This window comes from Schistocerca serialis, chromosome 7 (genome assembly GCF_023864345.2).
Source record: "Schistocerca serialis cubense isolate TAMUIC-IGC-003099 chromosome 7, iqSchSeri2.2, whole genome shotgun sequence".
Taxonomy (NCBI): domain Eukaryota; kingdom Metazoa; phylum Arthropoda; class Insecta; order Orthoptera; family Acrididae; genus Schistocerca; species Schistocerca serialis.
The window spans coordinates 176770929-176793078 of record NC_064644.1 but is presented as its reverse complement, the minus strand read 5'-3'; the positions used below and the strand labels follow the sequence as shown (position 1 = coordinate 176793078).

The following is a 22150-nucleotide window of genomic DNA, read 5'->3' as shown; positions in this document are numbered from 1 at the left end:
ATTACTCTAAGAACAGGAAGAAAAAGAAGCTTTGGAAAATAGTTAGGATCTGTATAGTAACTAAGAAGTTGACACACACTGTGGGAGTTTGCATCAGGTAATATGGAATAAAGCAGGGAAAATTTAACTACTGTTAATATTGTATTATTAGGACACCACTGAAACTGAAAATTAGGGCCATGGAGTGGAGCACAAGAAAGTTGAAGAAAAGGTTTGAAGAACAGAAGTACCAGATGTACTTGCTCTAAATCATTCCTGTAGCTATTTCATTAAATCTCAGCATCTGTTCCTCAGCACTAATTTCATCTCACTTCAGTATATGCAGGTCTCGGCCAGAAATTAAAGTGATAGAAGAGGGAGCTCCAGATGGACAAGTGTTTAGAAAGGCCACGGGGCCATGAGCCATTTATGATTGTGCAGTTTCCAAGCAGCGGTCGGCACAATGTAAACCATGCACAATGGTAATCTGAGGGTCATGGGCTAAAGTCTATGTAAAACTTTCTTATTTAAAATTTTTACATTACTGAAAATAATCCACTTAAGACTCAATATTTATTAATATTTTCATAAAAGACTTGAAAAAGAACAGAAAAATGCAATTGCAAATTTCCCCTGGAAGAGATTTAAGGGGTACACGAGAAGTCCATATGTAAAATCACTTTTCATTTCACAGTTGTTGATATACATGCAATGGCGTGATATTGACTGTAAAAAATGGGGGAACTTAGTTCAATATTCTTATTTAGAGTCATTATACACTTCACTGATTCCTGTATTTACATAGCATATTATTGACAATCACTGTACTACAGTACCTGCAATCATACAATGCAGGCTTCCATAGTCAATATCCACGTATTTGGTGACAAATATGGTATGGAAAGTTCTGACAGAATGTAAATAATTTAGGGGTAAATGTACGCTTACCTTATTTCATGTGATCAACTCAGGACATCTTTTTGAAATTAGTTAAAGTATTTTACTGAAACATTAACTTTATTCAGCTGTATTTTTCACTGGAAATTATTTTATTCAGAAATGGTGTCCATTAGAGAAGTGTTCAATGACATCAGTAAAATATTGTCAACCGGGCTGACAGAAAACCAAGAGGTTTTGGTCTCACCCTACAGGAACAAAAATGAAAGATACAAAGAGACAAGGCTGAAATACTGAATTTGGTCTTCTGAAATTGTTTCACTGTGGAAGATTGTAATGCAGTCCTTCCTTCCTTTCAGTTGCTGTACAAAAACAAATGGCAGATATTGAGAACCAAACACAGAATAGAAAAGCAACTACAATCTTAATAGTGGACACACACCTGTAATATTCTAGAAAGATTATGTTAAAGAATTTGCTCCCTTTCAGCAGCCGTTTATCATAGTTTGTTGGAACAAAGAAGAGTATCTAGTGATTAAAAAAAGAGCAAGTCATTCTTTTCAAGAACTGCTGTAGGACATATGCACTTAATTGTAGCCCTCTATCATTGAAGTCAATCTGTTTTAGAATTATGGAACATGACTTATGCATGAATTATGACATTTTTGAAAACTAAAATTTCTGTAGAAATCAACATGGATTCTGCAAACAGGGATCTTGCAAAACTCTGTTCGCTCTGTTCCTCAATGAGATCCGTAATGCTGTAGACAATAATCTCAGCTTGATGCCATGTTCACTGACTTCCGGAAGGCACTGTCACACAATGCCACTTAGTGAAAAAATTACAAGCTGATTGAGTATCAGATCATATTTGTGACTTGATTCAAGACTTCCTTGCAAGTATCACTTAATACGTTGCTCTTAACAGAAAAAAATTGACAGCTGCAAAGGTAATTCCTGAAGTACTGCAAGGAAGTGTGCTAGGACTGTTACTGTTTACGAAGTATGTAAAATGATTTAGTAGGAAGTGTTGGAAGTGCTTTACGGCTGTTCATATATGATGCTGTTATCTATAAGAAAGCAGTAATACCAGAGGAGAATACTGATTTGCAGAACAATGTACAGAGACATGATAACTGATGCAGATTCTGGCAGTTGATCCACAACATAAATTAATGCAACATATTGTGCATATGAAGGAAAAGAAATCTGCTACTACACAACTACAATATTGATGACAAATTTCTGGATACAGCATCTGTCTTAAAAAATTCTAGGAGCAACTTTGAAAACTATGGTGATCTGAAATATCATCACATGAAACAAATAGTAGGAAAAGCAGATGTGAGACATAAATAAGAAGAATCTTACAGAAATTTAACTTACCCATGAAAGAAGTGACTTGCAAGGTGATTGTTCCACTGATTCTTTAGTATTGTTCATCAATCTGGAATTCTTACCAAGTGAGAGAGAGGGTCAGAGACAGAGGCAGGCAGGCAGGCAGGCAGGCAGACAGACAGACAGACAGACAGAGGAAGGAGCCAACGAAGAGCAGCACGTTTCATCTTGAGATGAGCCGACAAGTGTGAGAATTGTCACACAGTAGAATGGAAAAGAAAAGTGAGCACGTGTTGGATGACGAAAAGTTTAGCTTTAAGTAAAGTAAAGGCATCAGAGAGACAGTTCTGATGTTGACATCGACGACAAAGCAAGAGCTAGCACAAGAGCATTAAAGAAATGCTCGACAAACTCCACTGGCAGTTGCTACAAGAGAAGCGGTGTGCATCACAGAGATTTACTACTGGAATTTTGAGTGAATATTTTATGGGGGGTGGGGGCGTATAACAACACATTACTTCCTCCCAAATATATCTTGTGAAATTTCAATGAGAAAATTGGGGAAATTAAAGCTAATAAAGAGGCTGGATGACAGTAATTCTTACCGTACAACATTCGCAAATGGAACAGGGAAAGGGAATCAGTAGTATCAGAAGTACCCTCCACTTTCTATGTAGACGTAGACACGGTACGGAAACGTAGCCTTTTTAGCACTACACTGCATTGTTAATGTCATTACACAACTTTGAAAATTTCCTTTCCTGTTACAGGTTAACATAAACAAAAAATTATCAAAAATGTGTAGGCACACTACTTCATGCATGAAAACAACATGAACCCATTATACCAGTTGTGTTGCCAAATTCCGAAGTGAAAAGTTGTGGTACATCCGTTAACCACACGTCCCTATCGATGTCAGCACTTGTTCCACAGTCGAGCGAGATATGTGTAAGAGAATATTAAAAAACCAAATGTCTAACATATAGGTTAGAGACTAAGAACTATATCCTCACCATTCATAAAATTCTAAGACCCTGAACATTTTTACAAACCCAGACAATTACCCCAAGCAGTACTAAAAATCCATGCTTATCCCGGATGTTTGTTAAATCTGAGTAAAGGTGACAACTTACTGAATAGTAGAGGTACTGTGTCAACAGGATAAAAACAAGACTGAAAATTCACTAGCTTTGAGAAAAATCTTTTTATTTAGAATAAATGTAACACACATATACACATGCCTGTAACATGTACTTGCACCAATGGGTTTGCACGATATACGTTGACAAGAAATGAATTGGGAGTGAGGTGAGAGAACAGATGAAGGGGAGACTGTGGGGAAGAGAGTTGGCTCATGGTCAATTAAGCAACACAGTCTTCCCTTCCTCTGTTTTGTCACACCTTCCAATCCAAACACCCCCCCCCCCCCCCCCCAAAACACCGTGTGATGCACTAACTCACCAGTGTCAATGTGTTGCATTTCTATACTATGCACCACCTTTAGCTCCTGTATCCCTATCATGGGTACCTCTTGCCTCCCTCCTAGGCTTCACCCAGTCTCCACGCACTCTCCTTCCCACTCTCCCAGTCCTTTCACCCCTCGCCCACTCCAAGCCCTTCACCTGAGCTGGCACAATGTTGCAATACTGTTGTGTGTGTGTGTGTGTGTGTGTGTGTGTGTGTGTGTGTGTGTGTAATTTGTACAAAAAGGTAGTGAAGCTTCCAGTCTTATTTATGTTTGTGTTAACAGCACAAATCCTCTACGATCGGTAAGTTTTTACTTTTAATCAAATTATTTTACACGCTTAGTGATACAAGGTTTTAGACATTAGGCTGTTTCTGTGCCTAACATTTTAAAATGTAAGCTTTCAGAATTAACTAATTATGTCTTTATAGCATCTGATGTCTCCAGCCTTAGAAGACTGAACATTCGGCACAGAAACATGGCACAGACCTTTGCCTATGTCCAATAAACTTATGAGGGTGGTTTGAAAAGTTCTCTGAATCGCTACAAGAAGTCAGCACTAGCACAACGAGTTGTTCACATGATATTCATTGGTCTGTTGCCTGTAAACACGTGCCACATCAGTGCTCTTAGAAGAGAGCTGTGGCAGTGATCAGTGATGTCACTCTGTTGTTCCTGTGTAGCGATTTCTGAGGGGGGGGGAATCAAGATATGAGCAGCGATGAAGTACTTCGTAAAGAAAGGTGTGAAAACAAAGGACATTCATGCTAATTTCCAGAATACACTGAGGGACTCTGCTCCTTCATATTCAACTGTTGCTAAGTGGACAAATGAATTAAAAACTTTGTTGGGGGAGCTCAGATGACCCGCACATTGGTCAGCCAAAATGTGTCAATACTCCGGAAATCACTGTAAAAGTGCACAAAATGGTCATGGAGGATTGCAGATTGAAAGTGCATGAAATTGCTCACGCTTGCCAAATGTTACGTTTTAACTGAAGAATTAGAAATGAAAAAATTATCTGCAAGGTGAGTGCCACAACCCTTGACGCAGGTAAACACATGAGAATGGACATGGCAAAATTACACGAACTATGGTATTAATTATTGCCACACCCACATTCACTTGATATGGCTCCATCAGACTTCCATCTCTTCCCAAAACTGAAAATTTTTCTTGGTGGATGGAAAATTCACTTCAAATGAATTGATAGCCAGAGCTGACAACTATTTTGTGGGCCTGGAGGAAACTCATTTTCGAGATGGGATCAAGGTACTGGAACATCACTGGACCAAGTGCATTAATTTACAAGGAAACTACATTAAAAAATAAAAAGTTTCAGTGATGTACGTACTTTTTTTCTATTCCGTTCCAAGAACTTTTCAAACCACCCTCGTAATATCACCAAATAATCTGTAATACCAGTGATACTAAAAGCAAAAGATTTGAACACCCTCAGATAAAGAAAAATTAAAGGAATTTATTCAACATATGATTGTAATTCTGACAGCATTAACAAAGGAAGAACAATGAGCATCCAAATAATATAATAATATGGTATCAAAGCAAACTATTGTTGGAGACATTTTAAGCACACTTACTTGGCTGACTAGTTAAACCATCCAGCTGAACTTTTGCTTGTAAAGAAAAAACATTTCATTTCAGTAAACAAAATATTGAAGAAAGAGCCACTAATTACATTAATGTTCACTTCATAACAATTTTTCAATAATGCTGCAATACAGTTTTTCCAATACAATTCTGTGACCATTAGAACACGTATTCTTTTATATACTTGCAGACTTTATTACATGAGAGAAATAACATTTACTTGAATTTCTGAGACAACCGAGCTTACTGCTACAGGAACAAACACTTTTGAACCCTGATGTTTACTACATGTATCCCTGTCTGAATACAAGATTCATGTGAGAAAGGGAAAGAGATACACAAAGAAATACTAAGGAAGCAGTATACTGACTGACTTTTGCATCTCCTTTTGCCCCATGGAGAGAAGTTGCTGTTGAGTAATTCTCTCATAAGGCCAATACCTTATGGAGAGCTCTGCAAGCTGGTGCTATGTCTGCTTTAAAAATATGACCAACCACTATTTGAAATGCTCCTGTGGTGTAAAATCTTAATCTCAACAGCAACATGCACACTGGAATCAGTGGTTGGTTTCATTAGATAGTCTGAGCCTTAGTTTCAACTGCTCTACAGCACTTTTTTGCAAATGAAACTTGTTATTCATCTCCGAGAATGGGTGCACCCTTTCACGGAATGTGTGAGCAGTTCACCGATTCTCATTATTATCCTCAGGATCTGAATGCTCAGATATTCGAAAAGTAAATGAAAGAAAACAATGTAATTCACATCGCTTAGTGTTACGGCACACAGAATTTTGCCAACAGTGGTCCAGAACAATTGGAAAATGGAGAATACGGTGTGGTTTCAATGGTATAGAATGGCTTGGTAATATTGTTACAATGATCTTTACGACAAGTGAAGTAGAGAAAGTAGTAACAAATGGAAAAAATTTCAAGAACTGACGTGGGTTTGAGCATGTGATGATCTGCACTGCAGTCTACAATGCAACCTCCAACCCAACTAAATGAACGGAACGAAGTATGTGGTTAGAGTATTTCAAAACTCTTTCCTACATTCTATTTATAAACACACATGGAATTGTCAGAGCAGTTTAAGGACTTGTTCGGTAGTTACAAATTTGATTTTAATTGCATGGTTACTGCTACATATGTAAATGATATTGAATCATTATTGACCACTGTCAAAATTCCTGCACTTCACTGTTGAACGCAAATATTTCGAATTTTGCTTTCTTACTTTACTGCTAAGTGTGCTTTGAGTTAAAACTTTATTATTTCATTCCATATCTGCTAAAAACAAAAGCAATGAATAGTAGCACTATAAACTGATAATTAGAGCTGAAGCTGACTTTGAACCGCGAATTTTCACGTCAAATATGATCCGACTTCATGGTGAAATGGTCTAGAATCAACATATATATACAATGCAGATTTCCAGGTTAAGCTTCATCTAAGGTTGTTTTCTGTCTTAACACAAGGTTCAATGCTTTATACAATTGGCTCTAACTGGAGCACAATACAAACATTTTGCTGCAGGCAGCTTTGTAAGGAAAAGAATGAGTTGGCAGAAACAATTTCTATGTTTTGCAACAAATGCTTGCCTTAGTAACAATGTGAAAGAATCAGAAAACTGAAGTAAGATTCTCCAACTGGAGAGCCAACTGCCCACAAATAATAATTAACATGCAGAGCATTACAGCTGCAAGCAGTTTACAGAAAATCTTTGGGCATATTCAGACAGTGACCCACTGTCAGAGACCTATCACTGCACAGCTTCTAGGCAGTCAAATGATTTGAGTTTGGTGAAACTAGTGCTCTAATGCTGTCTCTGCTCTGCACCTGAACTTGGGAACCATCACTAATACAGCTATTTAAACTTCACTAGTATGTTGTCAAAAATAACAGCTCAGCTGTAACATGACTAGTGGATGTTTCCATAGCCTATGGTTTTTAGATATTGTCAAAATAACCAATCCACACAGCTGACAGCATTATCCAGATAATAGTTTTAGTACAATGTAACATCAATAGATGCTACAGTGCAACAATACAATACAGTTCACTTTCTGAAGGAAATTTATTCTTATTTAATATAAGACTTCTGAAAGTAAGTTATTTCTTCAAAGAAAAATTGCTGATATTGTATCAGCAATGAGAAAGAACAGAACTCACAAAATCAATAATACTTTTATTGGACCAATCGATATGGAAATTGGGTGACATCACAATTCATTTTGTTAAAGGCTACTGCTGATGCACATAAATTTGGAGAACACTTAGTTGTAAGATTATTAATATTCAATTATCACTGTATATTTAACTGTATTGTAACTATTGTTAACCCTGTGGTACCCATGCCCACTGTGGTTGTGACAGCTGTTAATGTCACTTTTTTTGCAATCAATTCCGAAACTGCAAATGCACATAGCCCACTTCAGTGGACACTCCCTACTGGTACTGTGCCCTGCACGCATTTGCAGCCTTACGACTGATTGGAAACTCAAAATAAGTGACCATTAATAGCTGTCCACTGCAGTGGACATTAAAAAAGAACATAGATGAACTGGCAGCAAGGAAACACACTGATGGGCCAAAACATTAATGGCATTTTAGTCCACTCTTGACACAATCCAGCAGAAATTCTACATGTCATCGATTTGCTAAGTGCTTGGTAGGTTTCTCGAGAGGGAAACATTCCACGTGGGAAAATTTATCGAAAAACAAAGATGATGAGACTTACCAAACAAAAGCGCTGGCAGGTCGATAGACACACAAACAAACAAACAAACACAAACACACACACAAAATTCTAGCTTTTGCAACCAACGGTTGCTTCGTCAGGAAAGAGGGAAGGAGAGGGAAAGACGAAAGGATGTGGGTTTTAAGGGAGAGGGTAAGGAGTCATTCCAATCCCGGGAGCGGAAAGACTTACCTTGGGGAAGGACGGGTATACACTCTCTGTCTCGCGTCTCGCGCGCACGCACGCACAGACACAGACATGTCTGCTTGTGTCTGTGTATGTGCGGATGGATGGATGGATGGATGGATGGATGGATGTGTGTGTGTGTGTGTGTCTCCCTTAAAACCCAAATCCTTTCATCCTTCCCTCTCCTTCCCTCTCTTGTGATGAAGCAACCGTGGGTTTCGAAAGCCTGAATTTTGTGTGTGTGTGCGCGTGTGTGTGTGTGTGTGTGTGTGTGTGTGGTTTTATTTATTTATTTATTTATTATTATTGTGTCTATCTACCAGCTCTTTCTCGTTTGGTAAGTCACAGCATCTTTGTTCAATTGCTAATCTGGTGCCCACAGAGCTGGCACCCAACAGTGTCCCATATGGGTTCTATCGATTTTAGAGAAGGGGAAACCTTTGGGTAAGACATCCACCAGTGCATTGTCAAATGCTTCTCAAATAACTGTAGCATAGTTCTGATCTTGAGATATGGTTAGTTATCCTGCTGTAAGATGGTATCGTTGTGATGTTCTGTGATGAGACATGGAATTCTAATACCTTGTTGCCTACTCGTGGATTCACCATCCTTCAACCAGTTTCCACAGATGCTGACTACAATAGCACATCATCCACTTACCAGCTTCACTGCTTCTGTAATGCTTGTTCCAAGGAACCATGCCATTATCTGCCCTTTCTCAAAGTCCCTTATACCAATGGATTTTCCCCTGTATCACTAGAATGATTCCCCATTAGGCTCTGCTCTGATCACATACTTTCCTTACTGTGTCATGTGCCCACAAGGATACCATGAAGTATTCAATCTAATGGTTAGCAATGGTCAATGTTTTGGCTCACCAGTGTGTGTCCAGTACAGATCTTCTACATCTACATCAACAGATTAGTTGTCATCTAAATTAACACACTAAAAGCCACTAAATAACTGTAATGCCGAGTTGTCTAAGAGGCAGGAAGACAGGAGGAGTGCACGTAGTACTTCATTCTTTGACTCTCACACGGTGCAATTGCTTTCTTGTACTGCATTCTTTATGGCTTGCTGCTCAATTATAGTGTTCTTATACCAAATAAAACTATGTCTAACAGTTCATCTCCTTTAAAATTTTCATTACCGAAAATGGTGGCGTGCAAACAAGTAAACAAAGATCTCTATACATAATGTGTACTTGACACCAATTAACTGTTTTACATTTAGAGAATGTGATAAAGGTAATAGAGAAAGTGTAGAAATGTAAAAATGGTTTCAGTCAAGGATATTGATTGTCATTGGTACGACTAGAGTTGTGCAATGTTTGTGTAGCAGATGTGGTAATGAGGAACAGTGGACTTTACTTAAACAGATAAGATGAACTGCATGAAGATTTTCTACAGAAGATTGTTGGAGAATGTGATGCAACTCTCGAATGATCCACTAAAAGTGGTAAAGTGTGAACAAGGAGCTTCAAACAAACAGGAAGAGTAAACACTACTTTTGCTCTAGTTCCTACAAATTCTGATGGAGTATGCCACTACGAAACAGACAAAGTTCTGTCTATGGACTATGAAAACATGTGAAAAAGACCAACATAAAATACCAAAACAAAGAAATCTCATTCATGATGCAAACTGGATCTATGACTCCAAATGCACACTTTACAGCATGAACTGTACAGATGGAAATCTGTAAATCAATTACAGAGGTAACATCTACATAAAAAAGGGATGAACTATTTTATCTGCAACAAATTGGGAGGGACTAACCTTTATTACAGCAGAAATGCAGCTAGTACTGAGTTAAAGTACAACACTAGAAATATCACTACACAAACTTCTCAGGTATTGAAGGAATCAGTTAAGAAAGGGGCCAACTGTGTTACAACTAGCACAGGAAATTATGTTTTTCATATTAAGAGTTGGCTAGCATCATGGGTACTAAAGAGTACTAGAAAAAACTATGCAAGCTTTTTTGTTTATAGCATTCCTTAGAGGAATTTTATGTTCACAAAGAAAATAGCAGCATCAAACAAAGTTCAAGAAATGCATCTTGACTTTTCACAACCTAATAATTCATCCAAAAAATTTTGGCAGTGCAGATGCATAAACTTTACTTATTTTTCTAAATTTCAGCTGTATATCTGCCATCTTCAGAGCAAGGAGACATACACTACAGTACTTGTTCCATCATTTTGAACCACAGAAAACAAAAATGGCAGCAAAGACTACCGTATTTACTTGAATTCAAGCCACACTCTAATCCAAGCCACACCTGAAAAATAAGACTCGAAATCAAGGAAAAAAATTTTCCCGAATCTAAGCCGCACCTGTTGCGACTAATTTAAAGGGGAGAGAAAAGTTTTAGGCCGCACCTCCAAATCTAAACAAAGTTGGTCCATTGTAATATGAGACAATTTAGGTCGAATGAATGATGATACAGCTACAGTAGTTTGGTTTGAGTCTTAAGCTTAGCAGTTAAGACTTATCAGGTAGCCACTGCTATGTGTCAGGTGTTCTGTCCGTATTTATACAGGTACCTTTCCTTTTTCACGTGCTTCGTTTGGTTTGAATTGATTGCTTATTTTTCTTTGATCTGATAAGTGCCGTTCTCTTTGTTACAGGTGTTTGTGTCACAAAGCTGAAAATACATTACTGTACTGTGTCATGCATTGTTTGTCACATTCTGATAATGAGTGTTTATGGCCTGTCGCCGCTCGCGGCATGGCTTGCTTTTGTGCACGCTACCGCCGCTTACAATTAAAATAAAAAGAGCAATCGTCTCATTAGCGAAACAATGGCAAGAGACTGGTATTTGTTGTTACTTACACTGCTGCTTTCTTTGATAATGATCAACAAGAACCAAATAATAGACTGCATATCATAGAAGATGTTCTGACCGAGAGTTTAGCAAAAATTTTTCTCCATTTGAAAATCTCTGCAGACGCCTCTTTAGTACATTACAATCTGTATAGAAATTAGAGTCATCTTAGATTTAAAAATCTAGTCAACTGCCGTGCTTCATTTCTGACTGTATCACTATTAGGCATAAGAATAGTACGAATATAAACATGACCTGATATGTATATTCTTCCGCGTTTGCTGTTGTCTCACTCTAGTTTCGTAGTTTATTAGGCAGGCAGGATTTAAATGAGATAGCAGCAAACATGAAAGAATACGTGGCAAAATGTTTATATTCGTATTATTCTTATGGTGAAGAGAATACTGCATGTGATTCACAATTCATAAAAGTTCCTATTAGCAACCATCTCTTCTCACAGGTACGAAAAAATTCAGAACGTAGAGTTGGCCATATTGACAAACATCCCAAACAGTCTTGCCAGTCTGATTTTTGTAGTACATTGAAATGCTGCTACATCAGTCTTGCCAGTCTGATTTTTGTAGTACATTTAAATGCCGCTACATTCAAAGATGAACAATACAGAATTTGTATTTACTTCATTGGATAATGTATGAAAACGCAGTGGTCGAAACTGGAGGTGGAGAAAAAAGCTCTTCTTCCACCGTTTTTTAAATTTATTTACTGACGCAGAGGTTTTGGCACCAGTATTTATCTTTGTGCCTGCAAAGCATGTAACACTACATATATTCAATGGCAGAACTTAGTTGTGACAGCACCTACCAACATTTTTCAGAACTTCCGCTTACTTTGCACTCTATTCTAAGCTGCAGGCGGTTTTTTGGATTACAAAAACCAGAAAAAAGTGCGGCTTAGATTTGAGTAAATACAGTAAGCATAAACTGAATCTGACTGCATGATCAATCCACTCTGGAATACCAATGTATCATTACCAGCACTGAACTGATGTCTTTCCAAGTTTACTGCAGAAAGTGCTGGATTTCATGATTTGTCTAGGCTGAAACCACTATCTTCGTTAAAGTTATTCATAAATAAATTTCAACTGCTTCTACTGGGCAGATGACTTACCACATAGCAAGGATGCATGGAACACTAGGTACACCCAGCTCTTACAGCCCAATAAATCAGCTGTTACAGAGCACTGTACTGATGTCTGTCTCTCAATGCAGCATGACAATATCTAAATTCTAGTGTGTGCTTCGCCTTTTTGGGACTCTGGTGAAAGAATCAGATGGCATCCTTCTGGTAAAGGATTTTAATTAAAGATAGTGTTTTGACCTAACAAATCATGGCACTTTCTTTAATAAACTCAAAAGATGTTACTACAACACAGCTAATAATGACACATTGACATCCCAGCATTTATCCACTGCATAGCCACATATTCAATTTCTGAATACTCTTTGCCACCAATCAGTGTATCTGGTGTCTTTTTTTTCTGCAATTTAAAATGATGCCGCAAATACTGCAGCTCACCGTAGCTTCTGTAGGCTCACCCAGAAGATAGCAGAAATATATGCACCCAAAATATTACAGACAGAAGAAATAAAGCTTACATGACTGCACTCCTGAAATTTCAGTTCATGAACATTCGAAAAGATTTGCACGAGAATACAGCACACAATGTCTGTCAAAGTGACAAGTTGTGTGAGGAATTGTTTTACCAACCAGACTACATCCTGTGTCAACATACGTTACAGGTTATTATGGGTAACACCCTAAGTGAAAAGCACAAAACAATCACAATGCCTTCAAAGCCTACAGCTGAAGCACTATCAACCCCCAAAATTAGTAGAGGAAGAATTACCATCACTAGCCACAGAATCATCATCAACAGTAGAATCTATTACAGAGGCAAAACCTTCAGCAGCAGCTACAGAGCCATCACACTCCACAACAGCACCTCTGTCTGTGGCAGCAGTTTCACCATCATCACATGTAGCAGAGTCGTCACCACCACCAGCGTAATTATCAACATCAAGAACAGCAGCTGCAGCATCTTCACTACCTGCACGTCCATAACAACCATCGTCATAAGCAGCAGCAATTGCTGCTGCTGCTCCTCATCCAGAAAGAGGCAGAAGTAGTGGCCCATATGCATGAAGGACCAGGATTTTTTTTAAACACAGGAAGCAAAGAAAGTAAAAAAACTTTGATGTAAACAATCCGATTAAAAAATAAAAAATTACATTGAAACATTCATAATGTGTCAAGTAAATTATGAAGCAAAAATTTCACTGACAGCTGAGCTACCACATGTTTCTATTACAACACAGGATGGTCTGAAAGAGAATGAAATTAGTATTTGTTGTGTGCAGGATTACGAACAATTTCAATTTCTGCAAGCTTTAAAGGGGAGTTGCAGGGTAATTAAGTAGCAAAAGCTGCTATGAAAGTACTGGAAGGAAGTGTGATATTAAGTCTGTACTGATCACTTAGCTAAAAAAGTGTTCTGAAAGAACTAGAATTTTTTGATAAGGCTATCAAGGAAACATGGGCACCCACCCCAGGGTAAGAGGAGGGTTCGAACAAACCCCTCCCCCAACTCTCAAGGAAAGGAAAAGGAAAGTATAGTGTGGTTAGGCTTTTTCTTTCAAGAAAATTATTTAAAAGTCAAAATTGAACAGGTTTTTAACAAGGTCGGAAAGGAACTTTTTTTAACTTGCAATTCATCTTCCATAATATTAATACTTCATGCACCCAGGTATAACCCCCCCCCTCCCCCTCCCACCAAGTATCGTATGGGTGCCCCTGATAGTAGGTGATCTAAATGTTAAAATATTAAAAGACAGTAGCTATAAAAGAAGCTTTTATAATTACTACCTACAGGTTGATTGGTACCTTAATTGCAAATATACCTCAGTGTAAGGGAACAGAAGATAATAATTTCAACTATCAATGATTGTGATCAAGTAGCTGAAATATCAGGAAGCAACATCAGCTCTAAAAATTACACTGCTGAAGTGAGAAAATATAAGTAAACTACTAATATCACAAAAAAGCTGAAGACTGGAGCAATAGAAAGTATTAGAGATTGGAATGTTTTTGTTCCACATTAGATTACTACAGAGGTATTAAATGCCCCATAATAAGCAGAAATCTAACTATAAAAATACTAAAAGACTGATCACACACAGCAAATGTACATAACAGTTCTGTGGTGCTTCAGAGAAGTGAAAAATTTGATGCCTTGACAATCTTGCACAAATAAATTCCAAAAAATTAATATCCCAAATGGCCCCAGGATATATCTTTGCAACAACTGTGAAATTGGGAAACTACACTGCTATATTGTTCAGTTGGGGGGGGGGGGGGGGGGGGGAGGCTTTATTACAGTAAAGTAAGAGTAACAGGGATGCCCATCTAAATGGGAAACTGCCTGAACAACTAAAAGGATTCCGTAATTTCTGGGCTCATTTACGTGCCAAACTATCTCTCAGAATAAGATGTAAAGGAAGTATCCATGTTTAGAAATATGAATTCACTTAGTGTCACCTGTGTAACCTCACAGAAATCTAGAATCTGTACATTAGAGAGGATCTCCTTCGAAACAAAAATTATCAAGCTTGCTACACATCCAAAAACCAATCAACATCTGCATAAAGTGACTGTTCCTTTTTGTAACACACACGTCCCAGCCCTCTTTGGACATAATCTATTCTACAGAAGTGAACCTACGTAAGACTAGCATTGTGAAGATGAGAGGGTGATTTGTTTTTGTTTTTATTTTGTTTAGGATGTGGCTATGCAATCTTTTACTGAATTTGAGAGCATGTCAAAGGCATATTTAATTAATTTTAACTTGATCTACATAGTTTGTTAATGTTATATCTAAAGAAAATGGAAATAGTGCAATGTAAATACTGTATATTTTGGCTCCATCCCTATAATGAAGATTGTTTACAGATGATGCTGAAGAAACGAACTGGCTGACTCTTAAATATGTAGTTTAGAAGACCTGCTTAAAAAAATTTCAAGGACCAGCTTTAAATGATGACTCTAGGAATATACTAGAGCCCCTACATATTGGAGGGAAAGACTGAGGAGAAGATTAGATAAATTACAGCACGCGTGGGAACATTTAAACAATCTTCCTTCCTGGACTTCATATGTGAAATGGAATGGGAAAAACCATAATGATGGGTATAATAGGATGACCCTCTGCCATGCACTTTGCAGAGTATAGATGCATGAATAAATAACCAAATATGATAAGTCTAGACATGTGGAAAGCAATCTACAATGTGTGAATGAAGTATCACATAAGACACTTGCACATTCCAATAACTATATGCACCACAAGCATCAACAGTTTTATGTGAACCACAGAGCATTAAGGTAACAGAGCACAACATGACAGTTCAATTGTAATCAGCACTATCTCGTACAATACTCTAAGCTGGTCAACACTATCTGGTCAACACCATTCTGAGTAATTTCCAATGCCCAATGTTGCAAAACTGACGTACCCTTTGCTCAACAATGAAACAAAATTAAAAATGTAGGCAAAAAATTAAGGAGAGGGAAATCCTACAAATCAGATGCAGCTCACCTGAATTTTCTGCTTCAGTTTCCTTTGATTCTGCTGCAAGAACATGAAAGTCATGCATGATGAAATTTTATGTATGGAATTCAGTGTATTTGGAATATTGTTGAGTAACTTACCATCAAGTGGCTCTGATTCTGCTTTCACCTCTGAAGGAACACCTTCTGAATCAATACAACAATGACATAAGCAAACAATACCACATGGCACAACAAAAAGCACATGCAAGCAATAAGATATATAAAAGCAGCCACTTGATACATTTAAACAGAAAAATAAATGAAAACAGAAAAAATATATACTGAATAGAAATTGTGCTTTAAATACTTTTCAACAAACTAAAATTGACAGATTTGTAATAATTATTAATTAAGGGAAAGCATACAAATGCTGTCTTCAGTCATTTGGGTCTGCACCTTCAAATTAGACACCAGAGAGTAAAAATAATTATTCATCTGAACAATATTTTGAGCACGCAAGGAGGGGACGGATGAAGGGGGGGGGGGGGGGGGGGGGGGGAAGAGAGAGAGAGAGAGAGAGAGAGAGAGAGAGAGAGAGAGAGAGAGAGAGAGAGAGATTTGTCATGTAATGTGATCAGCCATAGCTGATTTTGGTTTTGTCTAATTTACTAAATTTTAATACAGTAAATGTTACATGTACAAACAGATTGTGAATGTATGTGAAAGAGTATACATAAATGTGATAATCTAACAATGACAAATGATCAGAATAGGGAGGGGCAGGAGTTGGAATTTTGGTACAGAGTTCTAACTGACTGTTCAGGGCAAATTGTGCCTTATTCAGCACAGTGGGGATTTTGGCACTGTTTTTCATTCAAGGCAGATATTATTTACAGAACAGTCAATTTACAGTCCTGAAACTATTCTCTATCCCCTCGTAAAAGTCCTTGTCACGGTCCAGAAAGGCATTCTGACAGCTATTCTCTGCACAAAATTAACACAGCTGCAGTAACCTGCCCAACAACTGTCCCTAGTTCCCAAAAGGACACTGCCCCCCCCCCCCTCCCCTCCCTACCCCACCTCCTCCAGGTCAACTTCTTCACAATAGTAGTTTACCATTTGTATGTGGTCAATGAAGATACATCATGGCTTTTTGAGACCACAATTTGTATATCAGCTGCACAATGGGAAACATATGGAGAAACCACTTCAAGAAATAGGATCTGCTCAAACTCCATGGGGTGCAACATAGCACAACACATCACCAGAATGACAAATTCATCAATCCAATGGCATGGCTGCACAAAGATACGTCATACTAGGAGGAGGACGGACGGATAAGACTGATCTTGGGTCAATCTTAGGCTATGAAGAGTCAGCTGTAATGGGCAATTTATTTTGGGAGGTTTCTCAGTCATTTTTTCAAATGATAGCCTGTGTTATACTTTATTCTAACAACTTCAAAAATGCAACTTTCCAAACATTTTGTTAATATTTAATTATTCTAGTCAACTTTTAAAACTAGAAGACATGAAAGTAATGCAACAAAATCCATTAATGTCATTAGAGGTAAAGTTATTGTAAGTAAACAGTAGTACAGGACAAGTTGAACAGGTGTTTTTGAAGTTAGATTGTTGTTTCTTCAATTTGATGAATATTTATCAGTGGCATTTTTGCTGGCTAGTTGGTTGGTTAGTTTTATGTTCCATGGATCATAAATTTTAATGATGTGAAACAAGATATTTTACATTCACATTGCAAATTAATGGGTAATGTGGTTACATGCTGAACAATTAAGTTTTTTATGTATAGTTTTTAGTTAATAATTCCTAACCACCACCTTTCACACATTACAGTAACAGATTTCTTCTAAGGAATAGAAGGAGCTCTTATGAAGAAACTACTACTGTTTGTTTTCAATTTTCATTTTGCTGTCTGTAATGCATTTTATGTCACTGGATTAGTGAGCAGAACTTTTAGTTGCACTATTGTGCATCCCTTTTCATACTAAAGACAGTTTTACTGTGGAGTAATGAATGTCAAGTTTCCTTGCAGTAATGAAATTATGTACATCATTGTTCCTTCTGAACTTTAGTGAGTTATTTACAAAAAGCTTCATGAGGGAATAAATATAATGTAAAGTAGTAGTCAGAATACCCAACTCCTGAAACAAACTGCTACAAGATGACTGTGGTCAAGTCCCACATATTATTCTTAAGACACATTTTTGAACACTGAAGATTCTTTATTAAAGATGAGTTACCCAGAACATTATTACTTACAACATTACTGAATGAAAATATGCTAAATATCTCAATTTACTGATTTGTCCCTCCAAGATTTGCTATGATTCAAATGTGTCTGAACTAAGCTGTTTTAGGAGTTCAAAGTGTGTGTTTTCCACTTTAAATTCTCATCAACATGGAGAGCTAAGAATTTTGAAGTTTCTACTTTATTATTTCCCCACCATGTGTTACACTTATTACTGGCTTGGTACCCCTAGATGTGCAGAACTGAATATGCTGCGTCTTTGTAAAACAGTGTGAGACCATTCACAGAAAACCAGTCATGATACATTTAAAAGGTGGATCACCATATCTTTTCTTTCTGTATGTACACTTTGAATACAATACCAGTGTCATATGCAAAAAGAACTAATTCTGTTTGCTGCATATTAGACAGAACATCTTTTACATACATGAGAAACAATACTAGACCTGAGATCAAGTATTGGAGAACCCCATACACAATTTCTCTGCAGCCAGAATAATGTCCTTATACTACACTGCTGAGTCACTAAGTACAATTTCCTGCAGCCTTTTGGTTAGATATGACATGCATTGGTTGGCTATATCTTCAATCCCATAAAACTTCAATTTATCTAGGAGCATATTATGATTCATGCAAATGCTTTAGTTAGGTCACAGAAAATACCAACCAACACTGTTATATTATTTATGCTTGTACAATTTGGCAAATGAACATGTAAATGGCGTTCTCAGCTGAATACATCTTCTGAAATCTAAACTGTTTTGCTGCGGATATTATTGTTGCTCGGGTGAGATATTACTGTGTACACCACCCTCCCAAATATTTTGGAAACTGTTAGCTGTGAAACATGTTTGTAGTTATTAATGGCTCTCCCATCATTTTTCTTAAAGAGATGTTTGACAACTGCATATTTCAGTCTGGAAAAATGCCTTCTGTTGGTGATGCATTACATATTTCACTTAAGACTGGGCTTATTAAAAGGAAAGAAAATCTTTAGTACTCTACTGGAAACACCAAAACTAGATGATGCTTTCAGTTTTGAGAGAATAAGTGCTCTTGGAAGAGAGCTGTGGCAGTGATGTTGCTCTGTTGTTCCTTTGTAGTGATTTTGTTTTGGGGGGGGGGGGGGGGGGGGGGGGGGGGGGGGGAAATCAAGATTTGAGCATTGATTAAGTACTTCATGAAGAAAGGTATGAAAGCAAAGGAGATTCATGTCAATTTCCAGAGTGCACTAAGGGACTCTGCTCCTTCATATTCAACTGTTGCTAGGTGGACAAATGAATTTAAACTTTGTTGGGAGAGCTTAGATAGCAATCCACGCACTGGTCAGGCAAAATGTGTCACTACTCCGGAAATCATTGCAAGAGTGCACAAAATGGTTATGGAGGATTGCCGACAAAGTGCCTGAGATTGCTCACGCTTGCCAGATGTCACCCGAAAGGGTTTATCACATTTTAACTGAAGAATTAGAAATGAAAAACTTATCTGCAAGATGGGTGCCGCGACTTGACGCTGGATCAAAAACGCATGAGAATGGACATATTGGAATAATGTTTGGCCCATTTTAGGAGAAATGAACAAGATTTTTTGTGCTGGTTTGTGACCACAGATGAAACTTGGGTGCATTACTATACCCCAGAGACGAAACAGCAGTCAAGCAGTGATAACATGCGGATTCTCCGCTACCAAAGAAAGCAAAGACAATTCCTTCGGTGGGAACGGTCACGGCATCAATGTTCTGGGATGTGAAGGGCGTTTGTAGATTATCTTCCCACTGGGCAAACAATTACTGGGGAATACTGTGCTAACCTCCTGGACATATTGCAGCAAAAGATACACAAAAAAGGCCAGGTTTAGCAAGGAAGAAAGTCATCTTCAATCATCACGCGTGCCGTCGCCATGGCAAACTTACATGAACTAAGGAATGAATTGTTGCCACACCCACCTTATTCACCTGATATGGCTCTGTCAGACTTCCATCTCTTCCCAAAACTGAAAATTTTTCCTGGTGGATGGAAGATTCACTTCAAATGAATTAATAGCCGGAGTTGACATCTATTTTGCAGGCCTAGAGGAAACTCATTTTCGAGATGAGACCAAGGTACTGGAACATCACTGGACCAAGTGCATTACTCTACAAGGATACTTCATTGAAAAATAAAAAAGTTTCAGTCATGTAAGTACTTTTTTTTCTATATCATTCTGAGAACTTTTCAAACCACCCTCATTCATTCATTTAACTGAATTTTAGACAACAACTTTCTCAAAATGCTCCTGTGATTTTCCTCTAATTCTTTGTCCCAAGACTTTCTAATATATTTAAGAAATTATTAAATATATTTGTTACCTGTGACTTATTTATTGCCCCTTCCATACAATTCAACAATGATGTTATCCTATTTTGTGGCTGGTTGTCTCGTTTCACTACATTATATACAGCCTCAATTAGGTTGTAAAAATTGCTGATTTCTGACATTATGTGCATGTTCCTTGATTTTTTAATAACTGTTCTTAGTATTGAGTAGTTTTGGTTATTTTTGTTAATGATGTTGTTGTTGTTGTTGTTGTTGTTGTTGTTGTTGTCATCGTCGTCTTCAGTCCTGAAACTGGTTTGTTGCAGCCCTCCATGCTACTCTATTCTGTGGTAGCTTCTTCATCTCCCACTACATACTGCAACCTACATCCTTCTGTACCTGTTTAGTGTATTCATCTCTTGGTCTCTCTCTACGATTTTTACCCTCTACACTGCCCTCCATTACTAAATTGGTGATCCTTGACGCTTCAGAACATGTCCTACCAAACGATCCCTTCTTCTAGTCAAGTTGTGCCACAAACTTCTCTCCAATCCAATTCAATACCTCCTCATTAGTTATGTGAACTACCCATCTAATCTTCAGCATTCCTCTGTAGCACCACATTTCGAAAGCTTCTATTCTCTTCTTGTCCAAACTAGTTATTGTCCATGTTTCACGTCAATACATGGCTACACTCCACACAAATACTTTCAGAAACTACTTCCTGACAAATCTATACTCCATGTTAACAAATTTCTCTCCTTCAGAAACGCTTTCCTTGCCATTGCCAGTCTACATTTTATATCCTCTCTACTTCGACCATCATCAGTTATTTTGCTCCCCAAATAGCAAAACTCCTTTACTACTTTAAGTGTCTCATTTCCTAATCTAATTCCCTCAGCATCACCCGACTTAATTCGACTACATTCCATTATCCTCGTTTTGCTTTTGTTGATGTTCATCTTATATCCTCCTTTCAAGATGCTGTCCATTCTGTTCAACTGCTCTTCCAAGTCCTTTGCTATCTCTGACAGAATTACAATGTCATTGGCGAACCTCGAAGTTTTTATTTCTTCTCCATGGATTTTAATATCCACTCTGAATTTTTCTTTTGTTTCCTTTACTGCTTGCTCAATATGCAGATTGAATAACATCAGGGATAGGCTACAACCCTGTCTCACTCCCTTCCCAATCACTGCTTCCCTTTCATGCCCCTTGACACTTATAACTGCCATCTGGTTTCTGTACAAATTGTAAATAGCCTTTCGCTCCCTGTATTTTACCCCTGCCACCTTCAGAATTAGAAAGAGTATTCCAGTCAACATTGTCAAAAGCTTTCTCTAAGTCTACAGTTGAAGGAGTCTGATAGTTGGTCCAATGTTTCTTGTTAATGAGCTCTGCCCTTATGAGAGAATTCCACAAGATCTCCAGGAATTATAACCTACCCGTGCATAGCGACGTGCCACTTTTAAATCGCAAGAGACTGAAATCACGTCATCCAACTCTGTGCGATGCTGCTGACACGGTTGCTAAGAATTTCAAACCTCTTGAAGAATGGAAAGGTCGGTGGGAAGCAGTGACAGATGTGCACCTGCATAACATCTTCTCAGGTGCTAAACTTCCAAGTGGATTCGACTTACCACGCAAGACGTGGTCTACTCTCAACAGAATCCGTACCAGCCATGGGCGATGCAGGGATGCTCTCTAAGTGGAACAAGCTGCCTGATCCAGCTTGTGACTGCGGGGCTCCATACCAGACTGTTCACCACATTGTCAGTGAATGCAGGATTCGAGCCTATCACGGCGCCAAAGAGGACTTCCTGCTAGCAACTCCAGATGCAGTGCGCTGGATTGAAGGACTGGATATTCAGTTGTAAAGACAAACTTAAGTTTCTTGTGTGTCAATATGTACATATGTATATGTAATTTCATGATATGTCTGTATTAGCCATACACTAAATAAATAAAAATCTAAGTC

The 22150-nt window shown here is 37.9% G+C and overlaps 1 protein-coding gene across 5 annotated transcripts in view; it reads right to left on the bottom strand.

Annotated features, from left to right (window-relative positions):
• LOC126412382 (clathrin light chain) overlaps window positions 1-22150 on the bottom strand; it is a 61409-nt gene that overhangs the window by 20537 nt on the left and 18722 nt on the right. The window contains exons 4-7 of one of the 5 annotated variants that reach the window (XM_050081957.1): window positions 15767-15808; window positions 15654-15686; window positions 12909-13109; window positions 5281-5316 (exon numbers count right to left, since the gene is read on the bottom strand). In XM_050081957.1, coding sequence (XP_049937914.1) covers window positions 5281-5316; window positions 12909-13109; window positions 15654-15686; window positions 15767-15808 — 312 coding nt within the window. Of the gene's footprint in view, window positions 1-5280; window positions 5317-12908; window positions 13110-15653; window positions 15687-15766; window positions 15812-22150 lie in introns of all 5 variants that reach the window. The other 4 variants (XM_050081956.1, XM_050081958.1, XM_050081960.1 and 1 more) reach the window with 4 other exon arrangements.